We start from the raw sequence: 21,099 nt of genomic DNA on the forward strand, positions 1-21,099 counted from the left end.
ATGGGGGTTTTCCAACCTAAAACAACAATAGGTAATCTGTTTATTAAATAGCAGGTCGTAAGGATGCATTCACCCCAAAATTTAATAGGAACACTGGATTGAAACCTAAGGGCTCGGGTCACCTCTAAGAGATGTATGTGCTTCCTTTCAGCTACGTCATTCTGCTAAGGGGTTCGAACACACGAGCTTTGATGTAATATTAAAATAAAGAAGAACATTCAGACCTGAAAAACTCAGTTCCATTATCACTGCGAACAGTTTGAACTATGGTTGAAAAATGTGTTTACTAAGGAGAAGAAATTTTTAAGAAATAGGACAACATCATTCTTAACCCTTAAAAGATATACCCAAGTATGCTCAAGAAATGCCTATGTCCACTATGAGTATAATACCTATAGGGTTCACATAAGTCGATGTGTATGAGCTCGAAAGGTTTTCAAGACCGTGTACTATTTAAGGAAAAAATCAGTCTAGTTTGTTTGGCTAAAGGGAAAATACTGAAATCATGAATATGATTATGATTAAGATCATCAAGAATGCAAGTAGACATTTTTTTCATAACAGAAGATGAAGCATGCATGCTCCAATCGTGCATTCCAAATATCAGTCTTATTAGGACTTGAAACATGTAATGATAATTGTGCAGAAGAAGCATAACCAACGTATTCAACATTCTTAGAGTTTTGAGAACTATTACAATGTGTACCAGAAAATAAACCAGCAGCTCTTTGATATGACTCAAAGAAATAAAGTCCCCTAAACTCTTTACCAATCCGTATGATCCTGCCATTAAAGTGATCCTGCAAGACACACAGATTAGGATAGAAAGAAATGACACTATTTTGTTCTTGAACTAATTTGGAGACAGAAAGAAGATTATGGGAGAAATTAGGAACACACAAGACATTGGAAATTTTAAGATGACTCGTTAGATAACAAGAACCTAAATATGTTACCAACACAGAACATGAAATATGATATTCTAAGCCCTCGAAATCAGATATGATGTAATCGATAGCCCCTGTATCTAAGATCCAATACAGAGAAGTACCAACAGTAGGTAAATTACAAGCAACATTACCTGCAAGATTCACACTAGAATCTGGAGTAGGAGCCTGGTTTAACAAACTCAAAATCTGGTTGTACTGTTTAGTGGTAAATGTAGGAGCCATTGAAGCAGGAGCAACAAACAACGAACTAGGATCGGCGCTCAACAACTCATTTGACTCAGTATTCACTGCCATGGATACTTGAGGATTTTTCTTCTTGGTGAACTTGAAATCAGAGGGAATCATATCAAACGATAACAGTTCTTGTTAAGAAGTTAGTTAGCAAGATTAGTTAGGAAGTTAGCTAAGCTGTTATGAGCAGTTTAGTTATTAACCAAAGTGTATAAATACAACAATAACTTGTACATAGAACGTATGCAATAAAACAAGTATTACTCAATACTGCTCTCTTTTATTTTCTTTGCTAGAAGAGATGTTAACATGGTATCAGAGGCCATCACCGGCGGTTGTTTTCGGTTAATCTTTTGATGGTGAGCTAGTTTAGTTGATAGCTTTCTGTTCTTGTTTCTGCACAAGCATGGTCCAGCCGGAGACAACTCAGATTGACTACAATCATCCTCCTTATCTTCATCCTTCCGACACTCCGGGAACAATACTCGTTTCTCATCAGCTGACTGGTGTGGAAAACTATAATCTGTGGAGCAGATCTATGCGTATTGCTCTACTTACCAAGAACAAGATTGGGTTCGTGGATGGGACTTGTTCTCGTGAAGGTCTTTCTCTAGATCTTTTGGCACAGTGGGAGCATTGCAATGCGATTGTGCTTTCATGGATCTTGAATACGGTTAGTCAAGAACTTTCTGCGGGAATAGTTTTTTCTTCGAATGCATTACGTGTTTGGGAAGATCTTAAAGAACGCTTTGACAAGATTGATGGAGCACGTGTTTATTTTCTGCATCGAGAAATTGTCTCTCATTCTCAAGGTACGTCCTCCATTTCGGTGTATTATACACGCTTACGGTTGCTATGGGATGAATATGATGCCATTGCCCCTTTCGCTATGTGTAACTGTGAAGTTTCTCGGCAGAATACGGAACATGTTAACCAACAACTACTCTTTCATTTTCTCATGGGATTGAATGATTCCTACTCCATCGTACGCAGTCAAATATTGCTGCTAAAACCTTTACCTTTTGTAAATCAAGCATACTCCATGCTGATTCAAGAGGAAGGTCAGCGTCAAAATGCAGGAAGACTAGCCAGTGTTTTAGAACCTACTGTGTTCTATTCTAGTACTCAAATAAAAAAAAACATTTCAATGGCATGTGCGACTACTGTCACATCAAGGGACACAAGAAGGAAACGTGTTACAAGCTAATTGGTTATCCAGCTGATCACAAGTTCACTAAGCGTAAGGGATCTACTGCTAATAATGTTACCTTGCACAATTAAGGAGAATCAGTACCCTCTTTGACTGAAGATTCTGTTTCTGCTAAGGTTCCTACTTTTACACATGAACAATATCAACAAATCCTTGAGTTGTTAGGGAAAGATCCGCTTGTGCAAGCTGCAACACATATGGCAGGTACTCGTTCTGTTCCCTCGCATCACGACTGGATTCTAGATACTGGTGCCACGAATCACATGACTTTTGATATTGAGAAGCTGAGTTCTCATGTTGCTTGCGACTCCTCTTCTTTTGTTCAGCTGCCAAATGGTAAAACCACCCATATAGCCCAAAAAGGAACCTATGCCTTTTCTCCTAATCACATATTAACCAATGTTTTACATATACCAGACTTTCATTATAATATGCTATCTGTATCCCAATTAACCAAAGAACTTAAGTGTTCATTAACATTTTTTTCCACAATTTTTCCTTATACAGGAACTTTGCAGTGGAGAGATGAAGGGGATTGGTAGATCTTATGATGGTCTTTACATTTTCAAGTCATCATTCAATCCATCGGTTGGTCAGTCTGTTTCCTGTAAAAATTCTTGTCTGTCTTCCACTTTGTTAAAATCAGATAATGGTGTTCTATGGCATGCACGACTTGGCCATACCTCTTTGAGTACCTTGAATAAAATGTCTCAATTACATAGCAGTTTGTCTAATATTGATCATGTTAAGAGTTGTGGTGTTTGTCTACTTGCTAAACAAAACCGTTTACCATTTCCTATGAGTGATTCTCGTGAGTCATCTGCATTCTCTCTTATTCATATTGATCTCTGGGGAGCGTATCGTGTCTCAAAGCATAGTGAACATAGATACTTTTTAACTGTTGTTGATGACCATACGCGTATGACGTGGGCATTTCTACTTAGACTCAAAAGTGATGCATTTATCACCCTTAAACAATTTTTTGCCTATGTTGGCAATCATTTTTCTGCTAAAATCAAAACAGTGAGAAGTGATAATGGTTGGGAATTCTTTAGCACTGAAGGCAACACTTTTTTTTTTCTGATCAAGGGATAGTCCACCAAAGTTCTTGTGTTCATACATCCCAACAAAACGGGGTTGCTGAACGAAAACACCAACATCTACTTAATGTTGCTCGTGCTATTAAATTTCAGTCCTTTGTTCCAATTATGTTCTGGTGGGTGAGTATATTCAAACTGCCTGCTATATAATTAACAGGTTGCCAACCAAGGTTCTTCAATGGAAAACACCATTCGAAGTATTATTGTCGCAACCGTCTTTCGGTTGGGCCCCGGAATTGGGCTTCGACTTGAAAAATGTGGATTGGGAGTCGCCACCAATCATTTACTTTACGAAAAGTGGGTTGATCAGATACCTTATTTCTTACCTGATCTGCGTCTTACCAGTGATATGTCGGATCCGAGAGTCGGCTACGGTCAATGAAGGATTAGCACCCTTGAACCGCCCTTTCGGTACTATGTAATTTCCAGTTGTCTTTAATTAAGAAAGTTGAAAGTTTAAATTGAAAGGTAAAATAACGATCCAAAACTTACATTTGATTGATTGAAAATGTACCCTTAAGAAAGTAAAAAAGCCATGTTAGATAAAATGGTAAGAAATTAATTAATTAATTAAATTAAAATGAAATGAAAAGAAAAGAAAAAAAATTAAGTAAAATGATAAAATGAAGAAAGCAAAGATAAAATAGTAAGTAAAAAAACAAATAAAAAAACATATAAAAAAAGAAAAAGAAAATAAATAAAACAAATAAACTAAATAATAATAACAAAGTACAAATAATATATATATATATAATAAATAAAAAAGTAAATATATATAAATTAATAAATTAAATGACGAAAAGAACATATACACATATAATGGTAAAAACAAAACCAAATAAAAATAATTACAATATATATATATATATATATATATATATATATATATATAGTAACAATACTAATAATGATAATAAGTAGTTAAAAAAGACAATCACACCGAAAAGGGAAGAAAAGAAAGTAAGGTTTGGTGAAGTATAATTGACGGGAAGAAAAAAATGATGAGGGTTGGGGGCAAAGTAGGTAGATATAATTAACTTGTGTAGAATATATATATATATATATATATATAATAATAAATGTATATAACAACAATAATATCGATAAAAAAAGAAAATAAAAATGATAATAAAAAATATAGAAAATTAATAGAAAAATATATGTATAATATTATAAAATATAGCACTTAAAATAAAAAAACCAAATATATATTAATAATAGGTATAAAAACTAAAATATTTAAAAAGAACATACGCATATATATATATATAACAAAATAAATAATATAAAAATAATACAAGTAATAATACAAGAATAATAAAAAGAAAGAGAAAGTAAAAAAATATAATAATAATAAAATATAAAAAATATACATATATAATATAAATAAGTAGAATAAAAAGAAAATATAATAGTAAAAATAATAATAAATATAATAGTAATAATAAAATTGCAAAGAATATATATATATATATATATATATATATATATATATATATATATATATATATGGTAATAACGTATATAAATAGAGAAAAATTAAAAAAGTGATAAATTAAAAATAAAATTAGCAAGTATGTATATATATAAAAAAACTAATTAAGGGGTTAAAATGAAAAGAATGTAAATTAAGTGGGTAAATGTCAAAGAACATTGAAGATTAAAACCGGCAAAAATAAAAAAAGTTTTCATTTTTTGATAGATTTTCGTACTCTCATTCTAAAAATGTAATTTGTTTTTTCGAAATAGCCTCTAAGGAGCGTAGATCTGAAATCAAAGTTTCGAAAAAAACTCCCTCTGGGTCATCAGATAAAATATTTGTCTTTGGGGTTCTCCAAAGAAAACACGATTAACAACGCATGCAAGTGAAGAGTAAAGAGAAACAAACGAAAGATAGAAAAAGCTTTCACCTTTATTACTTCGAATCGTTTACAATAGCCTCGAAATCACTTTTTCTTTGCTCGTATTTTTCTGGCGTTCCTTTTGTGTAACTCCTGTCTATAAATCGTGTGTTACAATAGTGAGTTACAATGGCTATCTATAGTGCTTGTGGATCCTATCTTTAGGAGTTTAAATCATAGTACAACTCTATCCTATTTTTAGGAGTTTGAATCCTAGCAAAATTCTATCCTATTTTTAGGAGTTTGAATCCTAGTAGGACGAAAAGGTGTGTTGACAGCTTTCCCTCTTTGCCCATAGTCGTGTAACGGGGATAGGGCAAAGATTAAAATACACACTTTTTGTTCGATAGAGTTGAAAATTGACTCTAATGTTTCAATAACTCCCTGTCGAATTAAGTTACGGATGACTCCTCCGTCGTGAAGCCGAGTTCATCTTGAAATGATATGAAATTGAAGCCGTAGTTCGGAATTTGAATCAGCACGTGGCTTCTCGTTGCCCTTCGGTCTTCTTCTCAGTTTAAAGACCTTGGATCGAAATTGAACTCAGAAATCTTCATTGACAGATAGCTTTTGCTTGAAAATGGTTGCTTGTCACTAAAGCACGGTTAACCCAGGTCCTCTTCTCAACTTGAAAACCTCAACTGCAACCGGAAAGTAGTGCGATTGATGTGTCATCGAGCTAAATGGAATCGAACTCGACAATTTTGATGGCAGATAACTCTTCTAGCCTTGAGTTATGCTGTAAATGATGTGCCTTGGAGCTGAGCGTAGTCGAACTCGAAGGTCTTTGTTGACAGATACTCCTTCTTTGAGTTGGATATCCTTCGTCGTGAAGTTGAAATCCAATCTAAAGATGGATGATGCTTGTGTGCACGATTCCCTTCGTCGTGAAGTTGAAACCGCGGGTGGCCCCTTCGTCGTGAAGTTGAGCCTGAAATTGGATATCCTTCGTCGTGAAGTTGAAATCCAAGTAAGTAGCATTGTTCTGAGTCCAATATCCTCCGTCGTGAAGTTGAAATTAGCTCTGGAACCGGGAAATTGTTTGTTGACAACCAGCCGTCCCTTCGTTGTGAAGTTGAACTTGTGTTGTCTTGAGTCCAATATCATTCGCTGTGAAGTTGAAATTGACTCTGAATGAAATTTTGTTGACAATCAACCGCCCTTTCGTCGTGAAGTTGAGCTTGTGTTGTCTTGGGGTCTAAGATCCTTCGCTGAGAAGTTGAAATTGGCTCTGAAATTGGGAAGTTATTTATTGACAACCAGCGGCCCCTTCGTTGTGAAGTTGAACTTGCGTTGTCTTGAGTCCAATATCCTACGCTGTGAAGTTGAAATTGGCTCTGAAATTGGGAAATTATTTATTGAAAACCAGCGGTCCCTTCGTCGTGAAGTTGAACTTGCGTTGTCTGGAGTCCAATATCCTTCGTTGTGAAGTTGAAATTGGCTCTAAAATTGAGAAGTTGTTTGTTGACAACCAGCGGTCCCTTCATCGTGAAGTTGAACTTGCGTTGTCTGGAGTCCAATATCCTTCGTTGTGAAGTTGAAATTGGCTCTGAAATTGGGAAGTTGTTTATTGACAACCAACGGTCCCTTCGTTGTGAAGTTGAACTTGCGTTTTCTTGAGTCCAATATCCTACGATGTGAAGTTGAAATTGGCTCTGAAATTGGGAAATTATTTATTAAAAACCAGCGGTCCCTTCGTCGTGAAGTTGAACTTGCGTTGTCTGGAGTCCAATATCCTTCGTTGTGAAGTTGAAATTGGCTCTAAAATTGAGAAGTTGTTTATTGACAACCAGCGGTCCCTTCATCGTGAAGTTGAACTTGCGTTGTCTGGAGTCCAATATCCTTCGCTGTGAAGTTGAAATTGGCTCTGAAATTGGGAAGTTGTTTATTGACAACCAGCGGTCCCTTCGTCGTGAAGTTGAACTTGCATTGTCTTGAGTCCAATATCCTTCGCTGTGAAGTTGAAATTGGCTCTGAAATTGGGAAATTGTTTGTTGACAACCAGCGGTCCCTTCGTCGTGAAGTTGAACTTACGTTGTCTGGAGTCCAATATCCTTCGTTGTGAAGTTGAAATTGGCTCTGAAATTGAGAAGTTGTTTGTTAACAACCAGCGGTCCCTTCATCGTGAAGTTGAACTTGCGTTGTCTGGAGTCCAATATCCTTCGTTGTGAAGTTGAAATTGGCTCTGAAATTGAGAAGTTGTTTGTTGACAACCAGTGGTCCCTTCGTTGTGAAGTTGAACTTGCGTTTTCTGGAGTCCAATATCCTTCGCTGTGAAGTTGAAATTGGCTCTGAAATCGGGAAGTTGTTTATTGACAACCAGCGGTCCCTTCATCGTGATATTGAACTTGCGTTGTCTGGAGTCCAATATCCATCGTTGTGAAGTTGAAATTGGCTCTGAAATTGAGAAGTTGTTTGTTGACAACCAGCAGTCTCTTCGTCGTGAAGTTGAACTTGCGTTGTCTGGAGCCCAATATCCTTCGCTGTGAAGTTGAAATTGGCTCTGAAATTGGAAAGTTGTTTATTGAAAACCAGCGGTCCCTTCGTCGTGAAGTTGAACTTGTGTTATCTGGAGTCCAATATCCTTCGCTGTGAAGTTGAAATTGGCTCTGAAATTGGGAAATTGTTTATTGACAACTAGCGGTCCCTTCGTCGTGAAGTTGAACTTGCGTTGTCTGGAGTCCAATATCCTTCGCTGTGAAGTTGAAATTGGCTCCGAAATTGGAAAATTATTGTTGTCAACCAGCCGTCCCTTCGTTTTGAAGTTGAACTTGTGGGTTCTTGAGTGGCACGATATCCTCCGTCGTGGATTTGAAATCGTGGATGTTTGGCTTCGAGCTAGATATCCTTCGTCATGAAGTTGAAATCCACTCTCGAGCAAATTATGTTGTTTCGAGAGAAACTTTCAATCTGTCGAGTTAGTCGAAGTGTGGCTTCTTGCTGCTGAGTTAAGCAACCAACATGAATCTTTAAAGGTGCTTTTGAATCGAGTATCCTTCATCTTGAAGTTAAAACTTGACTCTAAAAGCTACAAAAAATTATGTATGTAGAAAATGATAAATATGATGCTCTAAAATGTATGCATAAGATGCATGTAACATGAATTGGTTATATTTTATCCCCTGAAAAAGGTCTGATAATTTGCATTAGGATGTTGAATCCCCAAATAATGCCCCAATATCCAAAAATACCCCAATATTTGATGTTGAATCTCCAAAGATACCCCAAATGTTCCTCATTTCTTGCTTCAGCATTGATTCTGAGCATGAGTTTTATGTCTAAGAGTCACATGTCATTTACCAAGATCCACTCTAGAGAGACTGTCTTGTTTGAAAAAAAATGTTTTTCTTTCTCTTTTATTTTCAAAGTTCTGAAAATATCAATAAAGAGTTTCGAAAAATGTTTAATCAAAAGTTTTGAAAATATTGTCTCTTTCACGGTTTTACAATTGAGACGAATCATAAAACTAGAGTTCATTGGATATCAAATGTTTAATTACAATGTTAATCCTTCAATAAATTATAGCTATTTGACACGTGCCAAGATCAAAGCTATCTTTGGGAAATGGTTAATTAAGGAAAGGATAAAAAGGTCTCAGGTTATTGTGTTTGGTCAAAGGTTTGGCATTTGATGCTCAAAGGTTTGATGGGGTAGCTGGCATGCTCCTCTACTGGAAGTGTTCTCCGACTCCCAGCTTTCATAGTCACATTTGGATTGTGTGATGCCTTATCAAGGAATTTGTGTGATCGCCTCAGTTGCACGATTTTTATATTCGAGCCGCCTTTTCAGGTTTTCAACTCGAATCCTCCTTTGGTTTCAATACATTATTCAGGATTTATGTCTTGAACCCCCTTTGTTATTTTTCTCTACCATACATTAATTACATTGTTTTTTGCAAACAAAGATTAATCCTGATGGGCGGGATGAAATCTGAAGATATTCTCTTTTGTTTAGAAATCCATGTATGATTAGAAGGGACTTTTAAGGCACGTAATGTAGGCCAGGGTTCATGGTTATGAAAGAAAAGGATAAATAGGCCCAAACAAGTGTTTCAGGGTGTTGAACCAAGGATCAATTCATTCTGATGCCTTCAATCTTGCTCAAAATGTTTCTATCTCTTGATGCTCTATGATCTTCGAGTAAAGTGATTCAGTGATTCGGGAATGATTATGCTTGATCAATCTCATAGTTTGAAGCTTGATGTACCATTTGTCTTTAGGGAATCTTTGCATGTGTTTTTTTGTCCCTTTTCTTTTTGATTTTTGTTCTTTTTTTTGTTTTCTTCTTTTTTGCTTCTTTTCATTTTTGTTTTTTCCCTTTTTGTTCTGATTGAATCTTCACACTTGGCATTTGGTTCACCTTTTGGTATCTCATCTGAATCAATGTCTTCGCTCATGTGAGCATATTTCTTCCACCTTGCCCCCCCAGTGTGGAGGGTGATCTTTGGTTAGGGTTGAATCAGAAGAAAAATACTACAGGCTCAAAAGGGGACACAAGGGATATATTTTCTCTCCTGTTGTGAAGGGATAAAGAAAGAAAGCCGTTCATCATTTCATACATGTAAATCTTCACAGAAGAGGTATCCCCAGGGGGATAGATTTTCAAAATTAATTTTATTCACATGAAAACAGTGTAATTAATGTATGATAGAATTATTTCGAATGAATTCTTCTTCTTTTTTCCCATATGTCTCAATGTTCAGGCTCCCCACGAGATGCCCCAAGTTGGTTCTTTAGAAGAATGCTCATGTTAAAATGAATAACTCAGTGCCTTGGGTTTTAATGGTAAGAAATGTTATTTTTGAGTCTAAAAAAGACAACGGTGTGATCTTATTGACTCAAAGAAAGGTATGAGTGTATCAAAAAGATAAAGGCAATGTTCAAGAATTTCAAAAGGAGGTAATGTCAAAATTTCATCTTTTGGTAATGACCACGAGTTGTTTTGGGCAAAGAATCAAGGTATTTTATTCTGGGGTTTGAGACATGGTAAGAAAGGTCTAATATTTCCATATGTCAAAAATCTATAATTCTTGAAGAATTAAAAGAATCATTAATTCATTTAATATTCGAAGAACTAAAGATTAAAATTTGTTCAATTGCTCCACCTTAGAAAGCAGCATAAATTCAATCATTTAAAAGATTAAGCAAACATGAAAGATCAAAGACGTGTTCAAACAAAACAATCCTCTAAGTGCAAATGGTATATGCCATGCCCCCTTCTTCGGCAAGCGTCTTACAGTTTTTAGAGGAATGTTTGGGGCTTCTTATGTGCTAACAGCTAACAGCTTCAACATCGTAGCTCTTAGGATATGGGGATTCTTTTCTTAGATCATCCTGGCAGGCTTTGTTCTACAATCAGCTGATCAGGCTCCCACTGTATTGTTTTTAGTTTTTTTCTTTTGATGTTACAATCTTGCTTCCATGTGGTGTCATGTGGTTAAAACCACTTCATCGAATCCTCCATGAAGAAATTTCATGTTTATGAAAATGCTTAAAAATGAAATGTAGATGCACAACACAAAATGAAAAAACTGCATGAAATGTTCGAGGCATTGATCCAGAAAAGTGCCCATTATTATAAATAATCCTTATTTCGACAAAAATGTTTTATCTTGTAAGAGACATAAAAACAATCAAAAGTACATTTGGACTAAATCCTCTAGACCCCGAACAGCTTCCAGCAGGTTGACAAGTCTTCTGTTTTCATCTGTCACTGGTTGTATGCCTTGTTGGACCACTCCAGCTTCCCTTGCCAGGCCGTGTAGATGGCGAGCTACCTTCTGTACTTGATCCAGGAAATCTCGGATGACTGCGTCTCTGGCTTTCACCCTTTGTTGTACTTGCTCCCAACGGAAACGCCACTGCAAACCCCCGTCGAATGGTACTATCTGAAGCTCACTCGCTTGCTTTTTGAAGCTATTGTTTTACCATCTTTCTCATGTTGTTTCTCCAGATCAGCCATTTGGATTCTCAGGCGTTGGATTCTCAGGAGTTATCCTTGACTTTATCTTGGTACCCCTTTCTCAAGTCTTCAAGCTCAAAATAGACTCTTTTCTGCTCCCTTTCCAGTTTGTCTGCTCTATCTTTCTGAGAATCGGCATCTAGTTTCCATTGATAACGTTCAGCTTCAAGTTCCTTAACTCTTTGTTTCAGCTCATTATTCACAGCTTCAAACTCTGCCTTGACTATCTCAAGTTCAGAAGGGACAGGCCTGAGATGTTCCTTCATGGTCCGGGTGTCTTCACAGTCTGGCATCGGGATGCTATCATTGTTTCTCAATCTTCGCCACTCCATATAATTTGGAGTAAGCATATCTCTGGCAGCCACGACATCCATCCGAGATACTTTCTTCCATGACTCGGCTGCCTCTTTGATCCTCTTCTTATAACTGTCACCGTGATACACAAACTCTAATGTAGATAATCCGTATGTTGATAGGATAAACTGACGTGCCCCATACTGTCTAAGTGCCAACAACGGAGCATGCCCAATTGCACCCCAAAGTCCAAGTAAGGTCATAGTGTCAGAATCCCCAAATCAGAAAAAAACATCACTGAGGAACAACCAGGGGGCTCTCCAAGTAATATCCTGGTCCTGAAGATGAGTGAAGACCTTCATCCATTCTTCCTTCGAAGCGCATTCATGCCATTTCATAGTGATGAACTCTCCCAATGGTGAATAGGTAGTGCTGAATTGGCGGTAGGCAACCCCGTTAGTCTTCCAGAAGTGGCTGTGAATCCAGACTTGAAGGAGCTGAACACATCCAATGAACCTTCCTCCACCAGTTCTTCTGCAATGATTAAGAGACCGAAAGGTCTCGGCTAAGATGGTCGGCGCTGAGTTGACTCGCCTTGGAAGTTATTTAAATAGTTCTACTACGGCTGCGTCGATGCGCCCCAAGGTCTTCGGAAAGATAATCAAACCGTACAGACCCAGTGCAAAAAGATCTATAGTCTTCCATTCATCAGGGTGGTTCTTCATTAGTTGCTTTATATGGATCCACTCGATTCCTTCCCCGTTACCTTTGTGTCGAAGTCGATCAGTCACCCATTTTTCATCAACCCCTGCAATCTTAGCTAGTCCGTTCTTGAAAGGCTGACTCTTGATGTGTTTGATATATGCCCTCTCTAGTCTGATGTTTTAGCAGTGCAGTAGGGTAGTATACTCTTCAATTGTGGGCACCATGTCCTCCGGTTAAAGGTGAAACAACTATATCCCGGGTTTCAGAATTGAATTAATGCTCGGAGCAGGGGCTCATCAGTCTTGAAATGGAATAAGAGGGCAATATCACCATATCGTTAGCTGAACTTCTGCTTTCTGTCATTCCCCCAACTGTCCCAAATATTTTGCAGTTCTTGGACATCATTTTGTTTCAGGCTGACAGATGCGTAACTAACAAGCTTTGACACATAATTTCCCTGAAGACTGTCTCCCTTCTCTTTCTGAGTCTTCTTGGACCATAGTCATGCCTCAGCGTTTTTAATCTCTTGTATTACAACACCTTTGTCCATTAATTCGGATTTATTTTGTGTTTAACAAATGTTTTTTAAGGATCAATAACCTCTTGTTATGATGCAAATGCTAGAAAACAAACACAAAGGCAAAATGATTAGTAAAATAAAAATAAAAATAAAATGTCGAAAGAAAAAAACACAAAAAAGAAAATGTTTAGGGTAAAAATATCTTAGGTTTTGGAATGTGATTTCGGGGTAGGCTCTAATTCTCCATGGTTTTCCGGTTTAGGTTCTAAAAACGGTACCCGAGTTCTCCTTGCTGGTGCCCCCTTGGGCTTGCTAGACCCTTAGTCCTAAACCCATCACAGGCTTATGTGGACTAAGTTAAACTCGAGAGGACACATTCCCTTATGCCCGCACGGTGAATAAATTCACACGAAGACATAAGGTATATGAATCCTGAAGGCTACTTGCTAGGCCCGCACGGTGAATAAATTCACACGAAGGCATCGCTTTCACTCCCACTTAAGACAGGGTTTATAGCTCAGGTATAGAGCCTTAAATGAAAAAGATTTGAAGGCTGAAATCACGAGAAAACGATTAGTACAACTATTTACCCGAAAATATAATCAAAAGTAAATAAAAAAAGATCGAAATGTTACCTTAAAATTTAAACTTACCCTTTTCGTTAAAAAGACAACTGAAATTACCTTAGCCTGACTCACTTACCTGTCCCCAGCAGAGTCGCCAAGCTGTCGCAACCGTCTTTCGGTTGGGCCCCGAAATTGGGCTTCGACTTGAAAAATATGGATTGGGAGTCGCCACTGATCATTTACTTTACGAAAAGTGGGTTGATCGGATACCTTATTTCTTACCTGATCTGCGTCTTATCAGTGATATGTCGGATCCGAGAGTCGGTTACAGTCAAGGAAGGATTAGCACCCTTAAACCGCCCTTTCGGTACTATGTAATTTTTAGTTGTCTTTAATTAAGAAAGTTGAAAGTTTAAATTGAAAGGTAAAATAACGATCCAAAACTTACATTTGATTGATTGAAAATGTACCCTTAAGAAAGTAAAAAAGCAATGTTAGATAAAATGGTAAGAAATTAATTAATTAATTAAATTAAAATGAAAAGAAAACAAATTAAGTAAAATGATAAAATGAAGAAAGCAAAGATAAAATAGTAAGTAAAAAAATATATAAAAAAAAGAAAAAGAAAATAAATAAAACAAATAAACAAAATAATAATAACAAAGTACGAATAATATGTATATATAAAATAAATAAAAATGTAAATATATATAAATTAATAAATTAAATGACGAAAAGAACATATACACATATAATGGTAAAAAAACCAAATAAAGATAATTACAATATATATATATAGTAACAATACTAATAATGATAATAAGTAGTTAAAAAAGACAATCACACCGAAAAGGGAAGAAAAGAAAGTAAGGTTTGGTGAAGTATAATTGACGGGAAGAAAAAAATGATGAGGGGTAGGGGAAAAATAGATAGATATCATTAACTTGTGTAGAATATATATATATATAATAATAGTAAAATGTATATATAACAACAATAATATCGATAAAAAAGAAAATAAAAATGATAATAAAAAATATAGAAAATTAATAGAAAAATATATGTATAATATTATAAAATATAGCACTTAAAATAAAAAAAAACCAAATATATATTAATAATAGGTATAAAAACTAAAATATTTAAAAAAAACATACACATATATATATATAACAAAATAAATAATATAAAAATAATACAAGTAATAATACAAGAATAATAAAAAGAAAGAGAAAGTAAAAAAATATAAAAAATATACATATATAATATAAATAAGTAGAATAAAAGGAAAATATAATAGTAAAAATAATAATAAATATAATAGTAATAATAAAAATGCAAAGAAAATAAATATATATATATTGGTAATAACGTATATAAATAGAGAAAAATTAAAAAAGTGATAAATTAAAAATAAAATTAGCAAGTATGTATATATATAAAAAAACTAATTAAGGGATTAAAATGAAAGGAATGTAAATTAAGTGGGTAAATGTCAAAGAACATTGAAGATTAAAACCGGCAAAAATAAAAAAGTTTTTATTTTTTGATAGATTTTCGTACTCTCATTCTAAAAATGTAATTTGTTTTTGCGAAATAGCCTCTAGGGAGCGTAGATATGAAATCAAAGTTTCGAAAAAAAACTCCCTCTGGGTCATCGGCTAAAACATTTGTCTTTGGGGTTCTCCAAAGAAAACACGATTAACAACGCATGCAAGTGAAGAGTAAAGAGAAACAAACGAAAGATAAAAAAATCTTTCACCTTTATTACTTTGAATCGTTTACAATAGCCTCGAAATCACTTTTTCTTTGCTCGTATTTTTCTGGCGTTCCTTTTGTATAACTCCTGTCTGTAAATCGTGTGTTACAATAGTGAGTTACAATGGCTATTTATAGTGCTTGTGGATCCTATCTTTAGGAGTTTAAATCATAGTAGAACTCTATCCTATTTTTAGGAGTTTGAATCCTAGCAAAATTCTATCCTATTTTTAGGAGTTTGAATCCTAGTAGGATGAAAAGGTGTGTTGACAGTTGTATGGGAAGATGCCTAATCTTTCTCACCTTAGAGTATTTGGATGTCTTTGTTATGCTACTATCCCCAACAATCGTGACACATTCTCCTTTAGATCAATCCCTTATGTTTTTATGGGGTATTCCTTGGTTCAAAAAGGTTATGTTCTTTTCAACTTGAGTTCGAAGTCCTTTTTTGTTAATAGGGATGTGGTATTTCATGAATCTATATTTCCTTTTCAGTTTCCAAAAAAAAACTCTCCATTGTTTCCTATTTCAACCCTGCCTAATGACCTTGATCGAGAATTTTTGCATATTCCAGTTGTGACATCAAATAACTCACGTAATAAGCAGTTACCTGTGCATGAGAATTTACCCATACATGAATTTACAAATGACCATACAGATTTTGGTCCAGCATGTCCAGTTTTTGACAATTTATGTCCTTCATCCTCTCGGTTATCGAGTTAGCCAATTGTACCTAGTTCTTCTTATTTGAGGCATTCTACTCGAGTCACTAAACCACCTTCCTGGTTATCTGACTTTATCCATCCTCCGCAATCCTCTTCTACTTCACTGCAAGCAGGTACGACTTCATCCTTCAACCATACCTCCTCCTTTCCTTTATCTTTACCACCTTTTGCTGCTTCTTCCTTATCTTTAGTTGAACCTAAAACCTACCATGAGGCAGCCTGTGATGAACGTTGGGTAGAAGCTATGCAACATGAAATTCATGCTCTAAAGACAAATGGTACTTGGGCAGTGGTTGATCTACCACCAAATAAATGACCCATTGGTTGCAAATGGGTATACCGGATCAAGTACAACTCTGATGGTTCAGTTGAAAGGTTCAAAGCCCGATTAGTTGCTAAGGGTTATAGACAATGTGAAGGTATTGACTTCCATGATACTTTTTCACCTGCGGCAAAACAAGTTACTGTTCGTACTATCATTGCCATGGCTGCTATGTTCGGTGGGAGCTCTATCAAATGGATGTTTTCAATGCCTTCCTACAAGGGGATCTTCATGAAGAAGTCTACATGACGTTGCCAGATGTTTTCGCAACCAGGGGGAGTTTAGAGTATGCAGGTTACTCAAGTCACTATATGGCTTAAAACAGGCGTCTCGACAATGGAATTTAAAATTGACTGAGGCTCTTACTGCAGGTGGTTATGTGCAGAGTCTTTATGATTACTCGCTGTTCACAAAATGAGAAGATGAAAAGTTGGTAATAATGTTGATCTATGTGGATGATCTCTTGATCACGGGCAACGATAGTGGAATGATAGAAGAGTTAAAGACCATCCTGTAAGGGAATTTTAAGATGAAAGATTTGGGGCAGCTCAATTATTTCTTAGGCATTGTAGTTGTACGAAATACAGAAGGAATTATTCTAAGCCAACGAAAATATGCCTTGGAACTCATGACAGATTCTGGTTTGGGGAATGCACGTAGTGTTTCTACTCCTCTTAAAAAGAATCAAAAACTCACATCATCCGAATATGACATGCACATTGAGCATCAATCTGATGAGCTCTTAAAAGATATTGGAATGTATCAAAGGCTAATTGGAAGGCTTCTTTACTTAACACATACTCGCCCGGACATAATGTATGTTGTTCAGCTTTTAAGTCAGTTCATGCAAACTCCAAAGAAAGTCCATTATGAAGCAGCTATGCATGTTGTGAGGTATATATGAAAAAGTCCAGGTGAGGGTATTCTGTTTTCAAGAAAAAGTATACCTAACTTGGTAGCATTTTGTGATTCTGACTGAGCTGCTTGTCCAATGTCAAGATGTTCTGTTACTGGCTATTGCGTTAAGTTGGGAGATTCTCTCATTTTCTGGAAGTCTAAGAAGCAGAATACCATCTCACGATCATCAGTTGAGGCTGAATACAGGTGTATAGCATCTGCAGTAGCGAAATTAGTTTGGTTAAGGGGATTAACTAAGGAACTGGGAATTGAGCACCACGAGCCAACAACGTTGTATTGTGATAACCAGGTTACACTCCACATTGCAGCAAATCCAGTCTACCATGAGAGAACAAAGCATATAGAAATCGATTGTCACTTTGTGCGTGAACATATACAAAAGGGAGTTGTTTGCACCAAACATGTCTCAACTAAAGAACAACAGGCTGATATCTTTACAAAAGGCTTAGGAACAAACCAACATGAGCGTTTGAAGATCAAGTTGAGAATGAAAGACGTGAGTCATTCTCCAACTTGAGGGGGAGTGTTAAGAAGTTAGTTAGCAAGATTAGTTAGGAAGTTAGCTAAGTTGTTATGAGCAGTTTAGTTGTTAACCAAAGTGTATAAATACAACAATAACTTGTACATAGAACATATGCAATAAAACAAGTATTACTCAATACTGCTCTCTTTTATTTTCTTTGCTAGAAAAGATGTTAACAGTTCTTCTTTCGATGTCCCTTGATCTTACAATACTCACAAGCCCCTGAAAAACGCCTTCGATCGTTTCTTTTGAAACATTTGAGAACATGACAGAAGTCTTGATAGATCCCTTAGAGATCTTAATTAACTGTGAGCAACGGTTTCATGATCAAGATTTGACTCCTTATCGTCGAATACGTCTCGTTTAAACCCATCAGAAATTAAAAAAGTTTTTGTTGAACAACACGAGCCAAATTCTATCGCTCAACTTCACAATCGCATGATGAGAAAGGAACTAACGAGCTAAACTCATCCCATAGTTGTTTAAGACGAGTGTAATAAACAGAAACAGACGAATCACCTTGCACCAAAGTAGCTATCGAACAGTGAAGAAATAAAACTCTAAATCCGTCAATTTTATCGAAACGCTCCCTCAAATCTTCCCAAACACCTACAGCACTGGATGCAAAGACCATTCCAGCAGATAAGTCTTCACTCACCGAGTTAAGAATCCACGAGAAAACGATGGCATTACACCTGTCCCACTGCGGATGAAGTAACAGATTACATTGCTCCTTGAGGCAATCTCCATCAACAAAGCCAAGCTTGTTCTTCGCAAGTAAAACGATTCTCATTAAGCAACTCCAAAGACTGTAATTATCAAGACCCAGGAGCTGATGTGATACCAGACGCAGGTATGGATGCAGGTAAAGAGGATGATTACTGTCAATCTCCATCGCTGGACAGAAAAGAAGCAAAAGGAGAAAAAAACGAATGGAAACAAATAGGGATTTTGACAAGGAAGTCAACAATCCAGGAACAACGAGTCAAAAAAACTGAAACCCATCAAATTGGGCCTCAAAACCTTGCTCTCGATACCATGTTAAAATACAAAGGATTGGGAAATTTTCACTGTATTTCATCAGTAATATGTACAAACAATGTATCCTACTTATACAACAATGAAACTAAAGCAATTAACTACTAACAGAAAAGAAAATTAAATCTGTTATGGTAAACTTTAATCCTATAGCTTCTAACAAGTTCTTAAATGATCTTTTCTTGTATGGATTTCTTATTAAATTTTTGCATGCAATATCCTTATAAGCACCTTTGATTCAACAAGTACAGTTAAATGATTTCTGCAACATGTATTTACTTTATAAGATCAACAAACATAATTCAGCTGTAGCTAATTCTTGTCTTGTTCTTTTATATATAGAAAAAAACAATGCAATTTTTACTATTGATAAACATTATGTCTTTGTAACCAATAAACGAGTCGAAGAAAGGATCATTAATGAAAAACAAGTAAACACCGCGTTGTACTTCTGTACAGTGTCGCCACTGTTGTCCGGTGACAGCCGAACAAAGACGTGTTTATCAATTGCATGGGGACTTTTAATAGAGGTATGGTCTGATTTGTAGCCGTGAAATATTTCATTTGTATTAGAAATTTGTAAACCGAAAATAATCATATCCAGATTAACATGAAATAATTCAATTTTATCTACGTTCATATTAAGAGAAGAAAGAATTCATTATAAACATAAAGATGGTAAAGAGTTTAAATATATAAAATTTTATATATCTCATAAACCCAATATAATATCAAAACTATTTCAACATCTTTACAAAATTATATCTTAAAAAGAAACATCTTTACAAAATTATATCTTAAAAAGAAACGTCAAAATATTATATTTACCTAATAATTCTTCTTCTATAATTTTAAAGGTTAAAACATAATTTATATTCATTACAACAACAACAACAACAACAAAACCCAATTCCCATATGTATGGGGTAAGGGGGAGGTAGGGTAGTAGGCTGCCCCCAACGCCAGGTTGAGAGTAACTTCCGAGAAAGACCTCCGGCATTCAGAAAATTAAAAATATAGATAAAATGCAATGCATGTATAAAATAAATACATAAATACATAGCTAAACAGTATTCATATGCAGTCATTAAAATCATATGTGCGTCTGTAATGGGAATTAATCCCTGCAAAATAATCCATGCGAAAGAATTTCTGCATATAGACAGAAACATAAGACCCGGCTAAATTTAAAAGAGGAAACATGAAGAGAATGATACACAGAAGTCAACGATATCAAGCCCAGTTCTAATCCTTCATAAATACCAATAACAGAAACGTATAAAAAGTAGAAGTCATGGAAATTACTACAAAGGCATTAAAAGAAGACAGAGATGATACACCCTATAGATGTGACCCACATTACTCGACTACCCTAGTTTTTAGCCTCCATATTTTCCTATCAGAGGTCATGTCTTCGGTAAGGGCTAAATCCATCAAATCAGATCTCAAGCAGTCTTCCCACTTCCGCCTTGGTCGACCTTTCCTTCTGGCACCGTCGACTGTAATCGACTCTACCCTCCTAACCGCATCCGACGGTAGTCGCCTAAGGACATGCCCAAACCACCGTAGTCTTCACTCCCTCAATTTTTTTGGAAACAGACACCACCCCCAAGGACATCCTAATAGCAGCGTTTGTCGTCATATCCCACAGAGTCCTACCACATGTCCATCGAAGCATTCTCATTTCTGCAGCCTCTATCCTCCTTACGTGATCCTTCTTGGTTGCCCAACATTCTGATCCATACAACAGCGCTGGTCTTATTGCCATTCTATAAAATTTTCCCTTAAGTTTTAGAGGCACCTTCTTGTCACACAAAACTCCAGTAGCGGCCCTCCACTTTAGCCATCCCGCCTTTATACGGTGTGTAACGTCATCATCTACACCCCCATCTTTATGTATCATAGACCCTAGGTACTTGAAACAATCCTTTGAGGGGAGAACGTGTCCTTCTATGCATACTTCTACATCTTCATCGTTTTGGTTCCCATTGAAGTTTGAACATAAATACTCTGTCTTTTCAATATTGATCCTTAAACCTTTTTCTTCCAAAGCAGTCTTCCAGGTAGCCAGTCTACTATTCAACTCAGATTATTAAATAATTAAGTGATTTACACTAAATTATTAATTAAAATTTGAGTCTACATGAAAGTAGAGAATAAACCTAGAGCTCATAGCTTTTACCTACGTGATAGTTATTCATTTGCATGATAGTTAGGGGATTGTAAATGTAAGAAAACGACACAACACGGATCTAAACAAGTTCACTGTTGACGACAGAAAGAGCTGCTTTGTTCACTTCATGACTTTCCTTAAATTTTGGAGAATAATGTTTCAACTGATGTTTATTAGCATCGTTTTCCAATAACCACCGGTTTG

At 35.9% G+C, this 21,099-nt stretch overlaps 1 protein-coding gene across 1 annotated transcript; it reads left to right on the forward strand.

The window, feature by feature from the left end:
* Window positions 1-1,587: 1,587 nt before the first annotated feature.
* Window positions 1,588-16,492, forward strand: LOC120180958. The gene is made up of 5 exons (XM_039186225.1): window positions 1,588-2,302; window positions 2,464-2,792; window positions 2,899-3,454; window positions 16,113-16,199; window positions 16,290-16,492. Exons 1-5 carry the CDS (start codon window positions 1,588-1,590, stop codon window positions 16,490-16,492), a joined length of 1,890 nt encoding a protein of 629 aa, XP_039042156.1.
* Window positions 16,493-21,099: the final 4,607 nt, after the last annotated feature.

The sequence above is a fragment of the Hibiscus syriacus genome, unplaced genomic scaffold, assembly GCF_006381635.1.
Source record: "Hibiscus syriacus cultivar Baekdansim isolate YM2019G1 unplaced genomic scaffold, ASM638163v2 tig00112503_pilon, whole genome shotgun sequence".
Classification (NCBI taxonomy): Eukaryota; Viridiplantae; Streptophyta; class Magnoliopsida; order Malvales; family Malvaceae; genus Hibiscus; species Hibiscus syriacus.

Coding starts and splice junctions, on each gene's coding strand:
- LOC120180958 (XM_039186225.1), top strand. CDS start 1,588: ATGGTCCAGCCGGAGACAACTCAGATTGACTACAATCATCCTCCTTAT. Junction 2,793..2,898: donor CTAATCACATATTAACCAAT/GTTTTACATATA, acceptor TTCCTTATACAG/GAACTTTGCAGTGGAGAGAT. Junction 16,200..16,289: donor TCATGCTCTAAAGACAAATG/GTACTTGGGCAG, acceptor CTGATGGTTCAG/TTGAAAGGTTCAAAGCCCGA.